Genomic DNA, 18,187 nt, shown 5'->3' on the forward strand with positions numbered 1-18,187 from the left:
TCTTATGGCCTCCCAGGGGAAACCAAATTGGGTCTTTCAGTAGGATGATCCAAATCAACAAATGTCATCAGACAAATTCATCCCTCTGCCCCGGTCATTACATCACAGGGTCATAAACCCTGTAGAAAATCTGTGGAGTTGTAGAGGAGGAGAGGAATCAGAACTGTGGACACTTGAGATTGTGCAAAAATTAACTCCTGAAGATTCCTTTCTTTGTATGCTCTAAATATGTGCATTTTATAGATGATTCATAAAGACCTTTTTTTTTCTTTCTCCTCAATATCAGTTGTATTGAGTTTAAATGTAGGATTTTCTTAAATTGTTTATAATATTATGCCGCTGCAATATAGTATAAATTCATTTAAGGGTTTTTTTTTATACAACTTAACAGGAGGTTCTATAAATGTGCATTATGAGATGTAACGCATTGTATTTTAGCCATGTTCCTTTTCAAATTTTTTTGCACTGGTCTTGTGTTATTATTGGATAATACTGGTAGGCTTTATTTAGAACCATATTTGCCTAATCTTCATCAGGCAAACGTGGTTAGAAATGTTGCTTGATAAATTTCCCCAGGATGTTGAACAAGAGCGGGAGTTTTGCTTTTGTTTTCCAGAAATGACCCGTTTTTCGGTGCTACACACTTGTTTCAATTTGCAGCCGGGGGAGAAGAACATTGAGTTCTGTTAGATTAAACTGTCAAGCTCTGATTCAAAAACACATTTATAAAAGAGCAGGCAGTTGGTGGAAGTTCCTCTTTATGAACACTGTCTAAACACACCAAACCCACTATAAATGATTCAAACAAGTACAAAACAGACTTAGGAGAGTTCGGAACACAGTTTCTGAAATGAGAAGTGCCAAAGAGAGCATTCAACACCGCTATCACCCTGTTATCAAAGTGGCTGAGGAATATGTAGATATACTCCGACAGTTCATGCAGATCAGAGAGGCTCATGCTTCTTCCAGCTCCACCAGCACACCGTCACAGTCTTTGGGATGAAGGAACATGACCGGTTTCCCATGAGCGCCTATCCGAGGCTCTGCCGACAGGGTTCTGATGTTCTTTGACTTCAAGTCGGCCACCGCAGCGGTAATGTCGTCCACCTGCAGACGGGAGGAAAACTCCGTTAATCATTCATCTGCAGTTAGTTTATCGTACACTTTACCCTACTGTACCATAAACCCAGACAACTGAGTCAGCTCTCTGAATTTGTTGCAGTGAGAGTTAGAAAAAATGAACAGCTTCCAAAAATTTGAGATTCAGTTTAAGTTTCTATGATGCTGACAATTCAGTTGAGATTTGTTTACAGACATTAAACCTTCAACCCTCAGCAAAATGTGCAGCAATCAAAATGTGTGGAGTTTGCATTCTTTGGTTATAAGATACATGATGGAAATACTGAGCTAAGTGAAAAAGACAAAGAAAAAAAAACATAACACTGTCTGTTAATTAGAGCTGTTTCTAACTCAGTATGAATCTACAATTATTTATGGATTGACCTGTTTTATAAGGGACAGATTATTTCAGTGAACTGCAAGTCATCCAATAAAATACAGTAGCTATAGTTCAGTTTAAATTAGAGCTATTGAAGTCCAGATTTCCAAAAAGAAAACTGAAATAGTCACAAAGCTTCAGTCCACATTAATCCAACCATTATGAGAATTCTCAATATCAGACTAACCAAATTAAAATAGATAGAATTAAATCCCTCACAGGGCTAACATTTCCAACCATGTAACCATGGCAACAAAAGAAGGTTAGATCACTAAAAAGAACAAAAACTAAACTAAAACAAAACATACTTGACAGCACTCGTCTCAGTAATTTTCCTTTTCAAATGACAGTGGGAATGTCTTCTGATTATATGGTTTTAGGCAACCTTGAGAGGAACTATGTTATTTGTTATAGATTGTTACAGCCAGTGGGCTTTTCTGTTTTTCTTTCTTTTGGTCGTAACATAGATTATATTCCATAAATTAGGCACATGGAGGTGCACAACGGTGCAATTACCAGATTGTGGCCTTGCTGCAATAATGTGTGTGCGCAAAACAGAGAGAGGGAGAAAGAAAAAAAGAAAGAAAGAGAGAAAGCAATGGAGAAAGAGAGAGAGAGAGAGAACAGTTGTTTGTGTTTATAATTCCTATGACCTGGGTGTACCTTGTCTCTTGCTCAATGGCCTCTAAACATAGGCACCGGTAACTGCAACAAAATAAAATCAAGAACTTCTCAACACAGCACCTTAACACAAGAAAAATTCTCAATCCTAATTTAAAAAAGCCTTGTTTTTACACAAACAAACAAAAAATTTGAGCTCAGTTCCGCTTTGCTCTAAATGAGGACATAACTGTGATCACCAGAGAGACAGTCTGGGGGAAAAAACTCTATGTGGCGCCTGGTTTATGAAAATTGTTTTCTGTAGCGCTGACCTGAAGATGAAAACTTAAACAGTTTGTTTAGGTCAGAACCAGGATATTTTGGTTCTGCAGAAATTTTAGCAGCTCTTTTAACGACCCTTGACCTGTGCAAGTCCTGCATGAGAGAACGTCAACCCCGAAAGATATAATACTTGGGAAATATTTTTAAACTTTAAGAAGTTCAATTTCTTAATACTTTGCTTCAAAGGAGAAACAAATTCTTTTAATTAGGTCATGTCCAATACACTTGTTATCTAAGCTTTCTAAAGATGAGTTAAGGTTTTACATTTTGCAGAAATGTCCCTTATTTTCTGTACACTTCTCTCATCTGGTCATAACAGCAAACTGTGTAGTCATTCAACAAAACCATGGATGTGGGAATATGGAGGACAAAGGAAGAAGTGTTAAGTCTAACAGCTACCTACAGCAGATGAAATGTCCTACTTTAAGAAACAGGTAAAAAGGGCCAGCAAAGTGTCTGAGAAGTGTGTCCTCCTCCACAAATGCTAATATTATACATAGTAACTTTTTGAGAGCCAACTTGTTATCTTAAAAGTTTTTTATAGATCCAGCTAAAGAAATTGGAACATATTCTGTCCTTCCAACAGGCTGCTGTAATAAAGTGCGCCTGTGATGAATCCTTTTTATGTCTGCATGGTTTATAGGTCTGCCTAAAAATCTGTTAAGCTGCTGATAAATACCACTTTAAAAGAGGATGAGAACGTCGGGCGGCCTGGCTTTAAAACATTAAATCAAGAAATGACTTGAGACTTTTGTACAAAACCGCTACAATAATAGTCACCTGCTTTGAAATGTGACTATGATCTGCATTACTAGTTTAGTAGATTTGAATACAACATTAAGCGTGGAATCTATTTTAAACTAATAGTTTTAGTGCCATCAGTTTCGCACCTCAATGCAAATGTGATGCATCCCTCCTGACTTGTTTTTCTGTAGGAACCCAGAGATGGGGCTCTTCTCCCCGAGAGGATGTAGCAGCTCCAGCTTAGTGTTGCCCAGCTCCACAAACACTGTGTAGACACCGTGCTCCGGCAGGGCGACCTTTTCGCTCACAGTGGCGCCGAGTACATCTTGATAGAGAGCCGTGGCTTTCTCCATGTCGGGCACGGCGATGGCTATGTGGTTCAGCTTCCCCAGCTTCCACAGCGATCCAGGAACACCCTGGTGGAGGGGGGCAGTTGTCGAATGTCCTCGCAGGATGGTGGCACGAGAACATCTGGAAAAGCATGCCGCTGAACAAACAGATTAATATGATGAGAAATCATATTTGTCAAAATATTTTTCAGCAAATTAACTTCATAAATGGTCTATGGTTTGAAAACATGTCATTTTATTTTACTAAACAGTGTTATAGATTTTTTTTAAAAGTCAGAGTTTTGTGTTTTTAAATCTAAAGTAAAAACCTACCTGTTTGAAAATACTTAAAGATAATTTGAACAGCATCTGCCTTACAGACACCCAGCTTAAAATTTGTTTTTTTTGCCACATACATGTATTCATTTGTTTTACTTACTTTATCTTCTTACCCACTATTGTCAGATTTTGTATATTTAGTTTTAAGTTTTTTATTGTAGTAATTTTACTGTGATGACTTTTTTATTTGTGTCTTGTTTTAAACTAAATTACATTTAAAAGTGCTTCAAAAATAAAAAATAAACTGATAAGTTTTCCTCACTTTTCCTTCAATGTTAAGAACTTTTTAATTTATCTTCCTGCAGATCTTCAGAAAAAAGTAGACCTACGACACAGAAGAAACTTATATTTTTCGAGGTTTTAAAACCTTTTTAAAAAACAATAGTCACTGTCGTCTTAAGTACTGTTTTGATACATCCCCATAGAATTTAGAAGTCTCTACCGTCCTCATCCAAATCTAAAAAATGTGGATTAATTCTTATTTTAACAAAACAATTTATTTAATGGTGTTTCTGTATATCATTGAACATATAAAACGAAGTGAATATGTTTCTTTGTCTATACGTATTAAACTCAATAAGTTAATCCTGTGTGCCAACATTAAAATGCATCTAATCAAACTCAGACTTCATGAACAATGCAAACAGAGGCTTCAGTAAAACAAACTGTTAAAGTAACTTGATCACAGTTCTGTCTAGTAATGCTAACGTCATCTTTATTTTTACTGACGTCCATTGATAATAATGAAGGTATAAAAAATATCACATAGGAGTCCAGTAGTTGGCGTAAGACATTAGTCGACGTAAACAAACCTGCAACCTTCAGCACAGTGGACGCCATGTTAGTACCTCGGAACCAAGCTGCTATGGCAGCGGAAGTGTTTCACTTAGAGCCTATTTACCTACGACACTCAGACGCTCACACATGTGAGTGAAACATGGCTAACCGCGAAATAAGGAGAGTGCTGGAGGACTGTGTTAAGATAATAAATGACAACACTGCACAGCCGGAGAACTTTCTGAGGCAAGTAGCTAATGCCGGAGAAAACAGCTGTTGAATGTTTTTCATAATCAAAAAGCAACGATTGACGTACTTAACGCTAAGCTAAAGCTAACCACAGTAGTAGCATTCGTAGTAGCTGTAGCAAGCTGTAGCATTAGCAAGTAGTAGTGTAGATGTAAATTTAGTGTTATAATTTAAGTAAAATTATTAATTTGCTACAAGATAACACGCATAACTAAGTCTCAAGTGTATTTAGAAATACAGTGGTTAGAGTTTTCTTTGCCGATACCGATTTGTAGTTTTCTGTCTTTCTATGTAATAGAAAATATAAAGGGGAATTTTGGCAGGTTCCTTGATAGGGGTAATATTCTTCAATTCAACAGAAATTGAGGCCTTTCAATGCATTTATGCAAGAAAGTTTTTACCCCAAACCTGCTTCTGGTTATTGCCATGCTGTAATATGTTAATCAGAGCCTATATTGTCGTTGATTAATTAATTAGTTCTTAGTTTTAAAGCATAATGAATGAAAAAAAGTTTTGTTTTGTATCTGACCTTCCTTACAGAGCTAAACTGGATTTCTGGCTGATTGATCTTTAATAAACTGACTGAAACATGACCTCACAACCATTTGTAATTTCGTAAAGTGAAGATCTCTCCTATATTTTTATTTGGATATAGAAACACCTAAAAGAAAATGTTTAGCAGGATGATTCTTAATAATCACCACTCTCATGCTGGTGATTTTTAGGTCACCAGCATAAGGCAGATAAGACTTCAACGTCATAAAGACAAATATGCTGTTTGTAGAGCAGAAGTTCTGATTTTGTCTCTAAAAATGAAACACCAACATTGATATTTAATCATATGGTCACATGAGTGCAACTATAACTGTAGAAATAATTAGTATTTTATGTGTATTTACATTCTTTACAAAACAATAATTGCTTCATATTTTTGATTCGATTATTTGCTTGGGTAGCGCCAATCTCATGTTTCTGTGTTCATTTACTCCAACCTATCTTGGCTAACTTATATTGGTGGAACATAAAACATACATATTAATGTTAGGCTTTGCTTTATTAAATTTGGTTGCAATTCAGCCACATCTTTCCACTCTTCTTTTCCTTATTCTGTGATCATGATGTCCCATTATACAGACATCAAGGTAATTGATTATGGGACTTGAAATCCTATCAGATATTGCATTTGAGCTGTCCCGTGTTTTTGTAATATTTTACACATTGATGATGTGATTCAATCAATTGTCTTTTTATAATTGTGGTTTAAAATAGTACAAATTAAATTTTTTTTAGATTTCCAGGAATCTTTATTACAAACATAATTTTTTATTTTTTTTTACTGTTTAAAGCTATTTTTTGTTTTCATACGTTTATGTGTTTGATGGATATAGGGTATACATTTGTTTAGGGTTATTTTCCACACTTGGTGTTAATTTCAGTCCAACAGTCTTTATCTGTTTTAGCATATTACAAATGAATGTACTGCGTTACACTTCAGTTTTCAAATTTTTGTTCTAATTTTTGTATCATAGATCATAAGTTTAATGTTAGTTTCTTTGGCATCATTTGTTGCTCAAATTGACAAAAATAAGCACAGTTAGACATTTCTCATCGAACCGTATTTCTAGATCTGTCGGATTAAACAGCTGTTTTCACCTCTTCAGCCTTCAAGATGGACCTGCAGCAGAATTTACTTCCCTCACCAAGACCCTGTATGACCTCCAAAAATCTGTGGAGCCTGCAGGTTGTAAAGGAAGCCCACTGCCTCACCTGGTGGTGGACAACTTTGATGAGGAGCAGATTTGGCAGGAACTGGAGATACAGAATAATGCTGTGATGAAACATTTTAAAAATGCCATAGATGAGGTTTTAACAAAGACTTTGCTGGAGGAGGAAGACGAGAATGAAGAGGAGGCTGAAGGAGAGACGGATGATGGAAATGACACGGAACAACCTCCCAAACAACAAAATAATAAGGCAGCGGAGGAACACAGTGACTCTGAAGAAGACTCTGATATAGATTTTGACGTGGATGCTCTTGAGAAACGAGAGAAGCAGAAAAAGCAAAGTGTGAGGAATGACTCCAGAACAAAAGTTGTTCCCTCTGAGGTTGATGATAAATTCTTCAAATTGTCAGAGATGGAGTCTTTTCTTGATGAGATGGACAAACGTGAGGGAAAGGAAGACGAGGGCGAAGATGATATTGACTATTTTCTGGACGTTCCCTCTGATGAAGATGATGATTTGGACTTGGATGAGATTATGTCCTCCAAAAAAAAGAAGAAAAACATGGTATGTACGTCACATTTCTGCTTTCCACAATAACACAGAAGACAAAAATGTAATAATTTTGTTTATATTAACAGGCAAAGAGCTCTAGGAATCTCAAGTACAAAGATTTCTTTGATGCCATGGAGGGCGGAGCAGCTAAAATAAATGAGCAGTCAGATGACGATGATGATGATGAGATGGAGGACATCCAGGATGAAGGTGAAGAAGAGGATTTTGATGAGGAAGAAGAGAATGGTGATGAGTAAGTGTGATCAGTTACTGTTTTTTTTTTTTTTATCCATATGTCAGAGAAGCATTTTAATTTAATGGCAGCATGTCTGTGCTTTCTGGTAGCGATGACGGAGGAAGGCCACGTAAAGCCTCTCAAAAGAAGGTGACCTTTGACCTGTCTGGGGATGAGGACAGTGAGGGGGAGGATATGGAGGAGATACTTGGAGGAAAAGCTTCAAGCTCGGAAAAGTCAGAAGTAAAGTCTTCATATGAGAAGCGACAGGAGAAGGTAACAAAGCTTCAAATGCTGCTGATTTGATTTATAACCGATTCTGATGTCTACTTCTGATACCACAGAGTTGAATTTCTAAAATGAAGCAAAACAAAAACTCTACTATGAAAACATTGAGTTAAGAATATACATACGTTTTTCTATGATCCCAAGTTTGACCTCTTTTTTTGTTTTTTACTGATTTGGTATTATTTGATGGGGTCACATTTTTGATAATTCCTCAGGCAGAAAATCTTGAGAAAAGAGATTTTCTCAAGAATATGTGAAAGAAGGTTCACTGCAGTTCCCTTTTGGTTACTGCTGGTCTCCCATCTTGCAGATGTCTCAGAAGATCCAAGAGCTGGAGAACGCAGCTCTGGCAGAGAAGGCGTGGCAGCTGTCCGGCGAGGTGACGGCGCAGACCCGTCCAGAGAACAGCATGCTGGAGGAGGACCTGGAGTTTGAACAGGCTTCAAGATTGGGTAAGCATTTATTCTCGTGCTTTTCGATTGGTCAGCAACTCTACTGCTGTCATTTGACGTAGCAGTCTATTTAGCAAGCCTTTCAGGTAAACCAAAAAACCTTGTTTTGTTTTTTAGCCCCGGCTATTACTGAGGAGACCACCCTGCAGCTTGAAGACATCATCAAACAGAGGATAAAAGACCAGGTCAGACATGGAGACTTTAGTTTAACCTGATTTTTATTGTTATTATTAATGATTCTTTTAATCGGTTCCTCTATGTTGTGTTCATGCAAGGCATTTGATGATGTGGAGCGTAAAGAGAAGCCTAAGGAGGAGGTTTTTGAATACAAAAAGAGACTGAGTCTGGACCACGAGAAGAGCAAGCAGAGTCTAGCAGAAATCTATGAGCAAGAATACATCAAACAGATTCAGGTTTGACTTTAAACTTGTTTACATTTCTTCTCTATCACATACAATCCACAGAGCCTCCGTTTTATTATCCTCTTATTTCAGAATAAGACAGAGGAGGAGGAGAACCCAGCTCATGTAGAAATTCAAAAACTTATGGACACGCTCTTTCTAAAGCTGGATGCTCTTTCCAACTTCCACTTCACACCAAAACCAGTGAGTTGTTTTCTGATATCAGTTACTAAAAGGTACAAAAAAGGCAAAATGAATAAAATGTCATTTTGAAATCAATTTTACTCGATAGAAAAAAAAATTTAAAACAAATAGTTAAATGAAGATGAGACATGCTGTACGACAAATGTAAAGGGTAGCAGGTTAGTGCAGGTGATGATGAACCCATCCATCCATGTTTACTTTCTTGAACAGCCTGTTCCAGAGGTCAAGGTGGTGTCAAACCTCCCGTCCATCACTATGGAGGAGGTGGCTCCAGTCAGCACTAGTGATGCTACTCTGCTTGCACCAGAGGAAGTCAAGGTTCGCCAGCTTCAATCCAGTTACAAATATCTATAATTATACCAGTTTTTCAGTTACACAACAGCTTATAAGTATTTTCTGTTTTTTAAAGGAGAAGAACAAGGCCGGAGACTTACTGGGTGATACTGAGAAGACGTCGACTGACAAGAAGCGCGAGAGACGGCACAAGAAGAAAGTGAAGCGTCTGAAGATTCAGGAGAAGGAGAAGAGACAAAAACTTAAGGAAGCTAGCAGAACCGGGGGAAATAAAAAGCCTTCGAAGGCTGAGGTCACTGAAAACCTGAAGAAACTCACAAAGGGAGGCAAAGCCGTAATACTAAAGGTTGAGCACTTTATTGGATTATACACAAACCAAATTCTCATAGTTTCTGACTCACAATGTGAACACTTTTACCAAATCTTTTCAAAAGACATTTGCTATGAACATATACTTTCTAGCTGTGTATTATTATTTTTCTCTATATCACTTTACAGACAAAACACTAGTCACAGACAAGTTGCATCCTTTATCAGCACATTTTTAACCTGCACATCACCATTTGAGTATCTATTTTTAGCATTTGTACATTTAGCTGACTCATCTTTCGTTTATGCAGGTTGAGCCACACCTTCTGGATCCCAACACAAACTGTGTTGGGACTGTGTTCATTCCCCATTAAATAGATCAATGTGTTTCTGAAGTGACACATCTAACACATGTTCCTTCCTTTGCTTTCAGGATGAAGGAAAGGACAAGGCTCTGCGGTCTTCTCAAGCTTTCTTCTCTCAGCTTCAGGATCAGGTCAAAAGTCAGATCAAAAGTACAAAGGAACAGTCTTCAAAGAAGAAGAAGAAACAAAAAGAGGTTTCTGTCATCAAACTCAAGCTGTAGTGACTCTGCTGGTTTATTTTTGATGATCACCTTTTCATTGTACAGATTCTTTTATGAAACAACTGCAATACATTAAGCCTGAAAGTGTGAATACATTGTTTTCATTTTATTAAAATGTATACTGTGGTCACATCTCTTTGTGTTTATTCACATAAAACACTTTATTTTACTATCTAAAATGGTTTTTGTGCTGCAGTAAGAATCAATAAGGGCCTTAGTTTGGATTGTGGGTTTGCCTGCAGCAGATTTTTTTTTTTTTACTTTCTCTCTTGATTTTTGCAGCTTAACAGTTGTACCACATTGATGAACAGAATCAGGGGTGTCATCAGGGAGTGATGTGAGCATAAATGCCTGACAAAAACTGACATAAAAGCAAGATTTATGTGGAGATTATGAATTTTATTCATAATCTCGTGTATAATGAGTCTTTGATGTCCAGCCTGACTATCAATGTAGTTCTCGATCATTTTTCTCATTTGTCTTTCTACAAGAAAATGTTATGCTAATATCGAATCTAAGTTGGATTACCTAAATCAATAAATATTAACACGACAAGCAAGACTGCAATAGTTTTGTTGATGAAAGTGACTTTCTAAGTGGTTAGCATCTTCATAAACATCAATTACAATTATATGTATATTGCTGTAGTTTCTAGTAGTGTTTCAGACTTAACATGGGATTTGTTTTTAAAAGTACAGCAGCGCATCTTAAGGTTTGTTATTCCTCTACAATTTGTTGCCTGCATTTGCCCCAAATACTTCCTTAATATATACATACACAAACATACACCATTAAATTAAGCAAAGAAAGAAATTGCTAAATGTACACTAGAAAATTTAGTTTTGTACAATGCTTGGTAAACATATGGCTGAAATGCATATTAACTTATATAGTGTAAAGTAACCAAATAGAGAAAATGTTTACATTTGATTTTTAATACAACTGTACTTTATCATTAGATTTACTTCTTAAGTGTTGACAGTGCTCTGGGTTGGAAAAAGTGATGTCATTTGTCCTCAGTAGAATGACGTCTGAGATGCGAAATGATGATTAGGATAAGAAGATTCACATCTCGGATAGCTGAAACTTTATTTTCACAAGGAATCCCTGAATCACGAATAATGGTTCACTTTGAAACATTTAATTAAACCTTTAAAGAATTTTTTAATATTTATAAACAGTATTTCCAAAGTCCTTTACAAAAATGGCCAGTTGAAATGCAATTTAAAAGTAGATTTTTTTCCATTCTGATGACTAAGAAACCAATTTGTATATCTGAAATATATAAAACTGCCATATTTTTAAAAAGGTAACGCGAGAGGATTGCATTGTTATTAAATGTCACTTTGGTCTGCCATACACTGTCTCCGCCTCTTTGGTAAAATTCCCATGACGTCAATGCAAACCATTACGGAAGTAAACGAAGGCGACGAAACAGGGACAGAACCCTTATTAGTTGCGTGTGTTGGTTTGCCCAGCAGTTACAGACTTTCAGGTAAGTATTTTTTTGTTTTATCTAGGATAAATGTTAGATGTTTACAATAAAATTCAGTAACGTATTTGAGTTTATTAGTGTGTGTTTGTTTTTGTTTTGAAAGCGTTTAGCAAGAGCTAGTAGTTGGAAGCTAACCAACGCTGAGAAACTGAGCACTAACAAACTGAACTCTGGGGAAAAAAATCAAGCTTGAGTTAACCTTAAACTGCTGCAACATTGTGGCAAAATATGCGGATATACAAATAAAACAAATATAATTTGTCAACTCTGAAAATATCGCAATTTCTTATTGTTTAGCTTACGTTAAGCTAAAGCTAACTGACTTTAGCATTTTTCAACGAATAATTTCAGTTGTCAGCGTGATTTCAATGTTTAATTTACTCTGTGTTTACATGTGTTTTTTGTTGTTTGGGGCTTAATCTGCGCGGTCAATCTGCTCGCCCTCACATGATGAGGTGAGTCACTTCATCGGATGTTTCCGTATGATTTCTGATCACACTATACTCTGTCCACAGATACACTGTCGTCATGTTGGGAGGAGGATTCAAAGGAGAAAGGCTAAGAGTTAACCTGCGCCTGGTCATAAACCGACTTAAACTCCTAGAGAAGAAGAAAAGTGAGAGCATTGAAGTTGGCAAATAAGTTTGATTCATTTTCTCTTGTTCATGCCTTTAGTGATAGTTTTATCTTAACCGATCTTCATAAATTTCAATTGAAGCTGAGCTCGCCCAAAAGGCAAGGAAGGAGATTGCAGATTACTTGTCCTCTGGCAAGGATGAGCGGGCCCGGATTCGTGTTGAACACATCATCAGAGAGGACTACCTGGTTGAAGCCATGGAGATCCTTGAGCTGTACTGTGACTTGTTGCTCACTCGTTTCGGCCTCATCCAGTCCATGAAGTGAGTACAGAAACAAACTGGTGTTTCAGTACCAGTTTGTACTGGTACAAATGCTCAAGATGAGCAATTGCTGTCACAATGCTCATCTACTTCTTTTGTGGCTGCCAGGGAACTAGATCCAGGCTTGCAAGAGGCAGTGTCCACTCTCATCTGGGCAGCACCACGCCTCCAGTCAGAGGTGTCTGAATTGAAGATTGTAAGTGCCTTTTCAATTAAAAAGAAAAACAAAAATCATTCTTAATATCCCACTAAGTATTTTTATTTACATTACAAATGTCTGTACATTTAGGACAAAGTTAAACCAAAATAAAATTCCTTGTTTGACTAAGTTTAATTCTGATGTAACAAATAACTGTTTCAATAAGCAGTTTTATTTCTATCATGTCAGTCTTTACAGTTATGTCCCTTAATGGTTCATTCAGGTTTCTGAACAACTATGTGCAAAATACAGCAAGGAATATGGCAAGCTGTGCAGAACAAACCAGATTGGCACTGTCAACGACAGGGTAGGCCATATTTTTCCAGTATTTTGTGATGTCTTTGTGAATAATATGTGTACCTTTTATTGAGTAACCATCTGATATGATTACAGCTGATGCACAAGCTGAGTGTGGAGGCTCCTCCCAAGATTTTAGTGGAGCGTTATCTGATAGAGATAGCTAAGAACTATAATGTGCCATATGAGCCTGATGCTATGGTCCGGGTATGTTGTTATTTTCTTTTGAATACGTTTCCTTTGACTAGGTAGGAAGGATGATGTCATGAATTTTGCTCATTTACTCAAACTGTTTCTGGATAGCCTGAAGTGTGTCCTGGAGAGGAGGCAGATCTAATTGATGTGGATACAGACAGGAAGAATGGAGGTGGAAGCGGTGGAGGTGGTTTCTCTGCTCCTCCTGCTACAGCTATGCCCATGCCCATGCCGATGCCCATGCCTATGCCTATGCCAACAGCTTTTAACTACCCAGCTCCAAAAGGAGCGGTAAGAAATATTAAAATACTCTTTTAACCTCTTACTGTGAGTTTAACAGGCCTAAGCAGTATTCAAAAGTAGAAAATAGACTTTCAGTCATTTTCAGGCTCAAAAAAAAAAATGGTGTATGAAAAACTATTTGGATTTCCAGACTATTATTCTATGTTTCATATTTTAAAAAAAAATTGACTTGCTTTCTAAAAATGATTAACTGAGTCGTATTTTAAGACTGAAATCAATGTCTGTTTTTGGTCCATCCACATCAAGCCTGGATTAAAAGTTTTTAGTTTTTAATGTATTGAATGTATTGAAGTGTCTGGACACTTTTGTTTTGGGGGAATTTTTGGAACATGCAGAAACGACAAATAAACATTTACAATGCCTTTTTTTAAAGTTTCATTTCTTAGAGGACCCCCAATTTACCAAGAAAGTACTAATTTACTTAGATTTTAGATTCGCACTGGCTCTGAATTTCTAACATAAACACTAAAACAAGATAAAGATTCTTCCTAAACAGTTGGGACTTGAGTTTCTTGTCACTTTCTCTGTTAATAACTGTTATTAAACACACACAAAGTTTAGCGTCATCTGAGTCAGTTCAAAATTACACTCTGCTTGCAAAGTGAGAGTAATGTGAAATAAAATGTGATCATAAGAGCTCAGTTTTATCTCATTGATTATATTGCACTTTATATAATATAACAAAATCCAAGTCTGCTTGGATGTACAGAATTATTTAAAGATCTCCTCTTTGTTATTAGAGTCATTTAATCTGTTTGTATTTGGACAATAGTTTCAAATGCAGCAGAATATTGGAAAATGTTCTTGTGTGTGATGATATGGATGATGGTCACCCAAAGTTTTCCTGACTATTTGACCTTTCCTGCAGGAACCTTTTAACCCTTCGGTTGGAACCTACAACAGCTTCCCAGTAGCAGGAGGGCAGCCCCCTCAGCTGCCTTCTTCTCCCCCCACATACGAGTCCGTAAGTGACTGAGCCCTTCACATCAGTGCCTCCCCACACGCTTCCCCACAGATGGACAGATGCACAGGGCAGGGAAGCTCTCAGGGAAGGACTGTTTATTCAGCAGGAATGTAGTTTTACCTACATTCCTGCTTCATCTACTTTTATAAATGTAGAGTGAAGTCCATATCTTACTGGAGCCTGGGATAGCCCTTGTCCCTTTTAAGCATGTACTGAGTATATTTAACTAACAGTTGTGCACTGAAAATAAGATTGGAGTGCAGATTCAATTTGCAGTACTGTTTAAAAAAATTTTTATATTTTGTTCCAAATCACAACAAATAATACCAAATTGAAATAGTTCCAAATCCTTTCCAGTCCAGTCATATAATCACATTCAGACCCTATTTACAGTTTCATTAAAATTATTGGATCATTTGGTTTCAATTGGTGAAAAACCAGAAAGTTGAGTAAATGATCTAGTAAAAAACTTTCTAACAGTCTCATCCTGGGAAAGCGTGTGCTGTTGATTTGTCGTTTAAAAAAACCATTTCAAATATAGCAGATTTAAAATTCACTCTTTTCACATCAACTTTCAATTTTAAAATTGTTCGGCTGTCCATTAAACAAAGCTATTTTATGTACACATTAGTTTTTTCAATTGACTGTTGCTGATTTGCACATGAACGGTTCAAAGCTCATTTTAGTTGTGATATTTGCTTTTTAAATCAGCAACGTTTTTACTAAACACACTGCTGAATTACAAGTAAATGGATGAATGATTTTAACAGTAAAAACAAATGGGATCTATACATCTACCAACTGACTAAGCGGCTCTTTAGGATGTGTCGTTTTATCTAAGTCTATAAAAATGCATCCCTTCAGCAAATACAATGAAGTATAAAAGCAATAAGCATAGACAAGATCAGACTGATCTAAAGATTTTTAAGACATAGAGACAATTCAATGTCTTCCAGAGTCTCTCTGATCTGAGGAATAATTCAAATCTGATGAGTTGGAGTGTTGCAGCTGCCACAAAGTTTAATTGTAAGAGTGACACTTGGTGTTCGGCAGTGACCTGGTCAGTCACTTGATCTCCACCAGATGGTGCCTGATTGTGTTTCATCCAAACACAAACTGAGCAGAAAAACAAGTAACAAGCAGCTTCAGTAAAGACCTGGCAACACATCTCGTAGATTTTTAGGGGATTCAAGTCTTCAGCCATGTTAATTCAAAAATTAAGTCTGCACCTCAATTGCTTTTCATTTGTTGTGTATAAAAACTATTTTGAGCCATCACTTTGGATTTATTTCCCACAACCTGTTTGTTTTTGTGAATAGCTTCTGCTTTGACTAACATGAGATGGTGAGTTGCTCTGAGTGTGCCTGAGTGATTGATTTATCGAACAGAGAAGTAACGCTGCCTCCCTCGTAACATCTGCTTTGAAGGGTGATGGTTCTTAAATAATCTGTGTACCAGAATATTTTCTGGTTATTCTCCTATTTTGTCTTTGTGAGGTCTAATGAATAGTTATCTACAGCAGAATGGTGACGACACGATTTGTGACGCATTTTTGTCTGTTTTAGATTGATGACTTCAATGACAAAGGTTCTGTTCCTTCTCAGGTTGTAGGTGAGTTCCATCTGCAAAATGTGCAGATTTGTTGGGGATACAAAATTTCAGTTGTGGTGTTCTGCACCCCGACGGTTTTTGTGAAGTTCACTCCTGATGTCTTTTGGCTGGTTACAGTAGAAAAAAATAAACTGTTCATACTTCCCTTCAGGTCCTACTCCTGCACCTCGTCACACGTTTGACCACAACAACCTACCAGAACTTCCCTCCGTTCCCGACACACTCCCCACCTCCTCCCTGGGTGGGCACCCCACCAGTTCGGACGACATCGACTTTGACGATTTGACGCGGCGGTTCGAGGAGCTGAAAAAGAAGACCTAATCTGTGACGCTGGTGGTCTGCGTACCTTATCTCACAGGCCTGTGTCGTTACCTACACAAGCCAGAACAGGAAATGGGAAAACATTTAGGGTTTTGAATCAGATTTGGGTAGTTCTCCTCCCCAATTTCTCCCATATAAAGTAATTTTACATAGATTTTAAATATACATATACTCTTACCTCATTTTCACAAATATTACCAACTTACTGAAGGTGTGGGTGCTCAGCAACCACCCAACCCTGTCTGCTAGAAAATGTCTTTTCTTTTTCGGAAGGGCCACATGATTTCTTTTTTTTCCCCAAATAGCAAAATTTATATATATTTTCAAAATTACAATCATGAGGCTGCCGAGACCTTTTCACTTGTTTTCTCTTAAGGTCATGCTGCCTTTTTACTGTTTCCAAATAAACCTGAGTGAGTCAACTATTTAATCAAATCAAGATTTTATTTGCTTTTCCTATGGTTTGGGGTTTGACTAATAAATGCAGTCTATGCCTCGGCTCCAATTGGTGCATGATGATGCCGCTGTAATCTTTTCCACTGTGTTTATTCGTCATGTCTCAGAGCAGACAGACAAGCCCGGCAGGTTTCCCCACTGGGATAGGAAACGGCCATTGGCACTTAAATGAAGTCAGATCTTCTCACAGCAGTTTCATAAAGCAATCGGACACGGAAGCCATATCTCCTGTGCTGTGCAGTCCGTCCTTGTAGTTGTAACACTGTGGAACTGAGGATTTTGAAGCGACACCATTCACTGAGCTGCTTCAATGACAGGAAGAAGGTGTGTGTGTGTGTGAGGCCTTGAGGAAAAGCGAGCAGTGAAATCTCAAAACCTATGTGGTAGTTGATCAGGCTTTGTTGTAAAAGTACAAAAAAAAAGTGTATTAAACCATTTATAAGGAACATTTACAGTAATATAGATGAATATTTGCGCAAGTGATTTACAGATAAACCAAAAGATGTTTGGCAGCAGGGCTTTGTTCATTATTTGAAGAAACTGTTTTATAATTACTGCGTCTGAAAAATACTTCTCCCCCCCCTTTTTTTGAATGTCTGTTTTACCAAACACATACACTGTAACATAACTGGATTACATAATTTACAAGCACTCCTTTTAGAGTAACTCATATGATTTGGTCTAGTGTTTTGACTCCAGAAGTGATCATTCTATCCTGTTTTCTGCGAACGTGTGCATGGGTCTAATACTGTATGTCCACCGCTGCATTTGCCTTAGCTGTCGTCTCTCATCCGAGGCCTTGCCAGTCTGTGGAAGGATTAAGCACTTGTCATCCATCAAGACTGGAGTCATATTACCAGTTTGTTGTTATGTAACAAATTCTTTCTCTTAAATTATTTGGTAAGTTTATGCTTTGGATAAGTAACAGCCTGCTTTGTTGATAGGGAAAATAGTTCTTGTGAAAAAAGAAAAAAACAAAAAACAAAACGGTTTTATTTTTGTGCAGACCTGAAGCATTGCTGTAATCTTACCACACCCAGCACTGCGTGCATGGCAAATGGGCAGCGGCCTTGTGAACAGTGATTCAGCAGTTTCTGGAAACACAAGGAGTGGCTTTCAGTCTGGATTGTAAACAATGTTTATTCTGTTGTCTAACATATTTTGTAGGATGTAAAGCGAGATTGACACTACAGAGCTGTGACCTGCTCTCTATTTTTTTTCTGTTAGACTTTTCTATCATTCTGTTTCTTTAGGCACAAAATGTGTCAGGTTGACAGAGATTTGTTTTTTCACAATGTACGCTAACATAAAAAATTAATAAATGACTTTGAAATTGGAGCAAATTTTATTTCTTCTCAACATTTTTTGTCCTGTTTTAAATCACTGTAATAAGTATTGGTGCCCACTAGGGGTCAGTGCAGTGTTTTACAACAATTCTGAAAAGTTGCAGTCCTGAAGTCATACATCGTCAGGTACGTTTCAACAAGTTTTACTTTTAACAAATAATTAATTTTAGTAATTCA

At 37.2% G+C, this 18,187-nt stretch overlaps 3 protein-coding genes across 4 annotated transcripts; 2 read left to right on the top strand and 1 right to left on the bottom strand.

The window, feature by feature from the left end:
• Positions 1–740: 740 nt before the first annotated feature.
• Positions 741–4,768, bottom strand: mcee (methylmalonyl CoA epimerase). Its single transcript, XM_044100940.1, has 3 exons — positions 4,665–4,768; positions 3,331–3,671; positions 741–1,107 (listed from the first exon to the last, which is right to left on the bottom strand). The coding sequence occupies exons 1-3, from the start codon at positions 4,690–4,692 to the stop codon at positions 955–957; spliced, it is 522 nt and encodes a 173-aa protein (XP_043956875.1). The 5' UTR covers positions 4,693–4,768; the 3' UTR covers positions 741–954.
• Positions 4,757–10,054, top strand: mphosph10 (M-phase phosphoprotein 10 (U3 small nucleolar ribonucleoprotein)). The gene is made up of 11 exons (XM_044100892.1): positions 4,757–4,875; positions 6,540–7,167; positions 7,242–7,408; positions 7,501–7,666; positions 7,989–8,130; positions 8,248–8,315; positions 8,406–8,543; positions 8,625–8,735; positions 8,946–9,053; positions 9,145–9,375; positions 9,772–10,054. Exons 1-11 carry the CDS (start codon positions 4,790–4,792, stop codon positions 9,922–9,924), a joined length of 1,998 nt encoding a protein of 665 aa, XP_043956827.1. The 5' UTR covers positions 4,757–4,789; the 3' UTR covers positions 9,925–10,054.
• A 1,232-nt stretch (positions 10,055–11,286) lies between these two features.
• Positions 11,287–17,277, top strand: ist1 (IST1 factor associated with ESCRT-III). Of its 2 annotated transcripts, none has more exons than XM_044100904.1 (10): positions 11,287–11,419; positions 11,935–12,035; positions 12,138–12,318; positions 12,427–12,514; positions 12,741–12,824; positions 12,911–13,021; positions 13,118–13,300; positions 14,181–14,276; positions 15,842–15,887; positions 16,039–17,277. In XM_044100904.1, the coding sequence occupies exons 2-10, from the start codon at positions 11,948–11,950 to the stop codon at positions 16,206–16,208; spliced, it is 1,047 nt and encodes a 348-aa protein (XP_043956839.1). In that variant the 5' UTR covers positions 11,287–11,419; positions 11,935–11,947; the 3' UTR covers positions 16,209–17,277. The 2 variants fall into 2 exon arrangements, with proteins under 2 accessions (XP_043956839.1, XP_043956847.1); XM_044100912.1 differs by having other exon boundaries at positions 11,308–11,419; positions 15,881–15,887.
• The last annotated feature ends 910 nt before the right edge of the window (positions 17,278–18,187 follow it).

Source organism: Gambusia affinis, linkage group LG02 (genome assembly GCF_019740435.1).
Source record: "Gambusia affinis linkage group LG02, SWU_Gaff_1.0, whole genome shotgun sequence".
Taxonomy (NCBI): Eukaryota; Metazoa; Chordata; class Actinopteri; order Cyprinodontiformes; family Poeciliidae; genus Gambusia; species Gambusia affinis.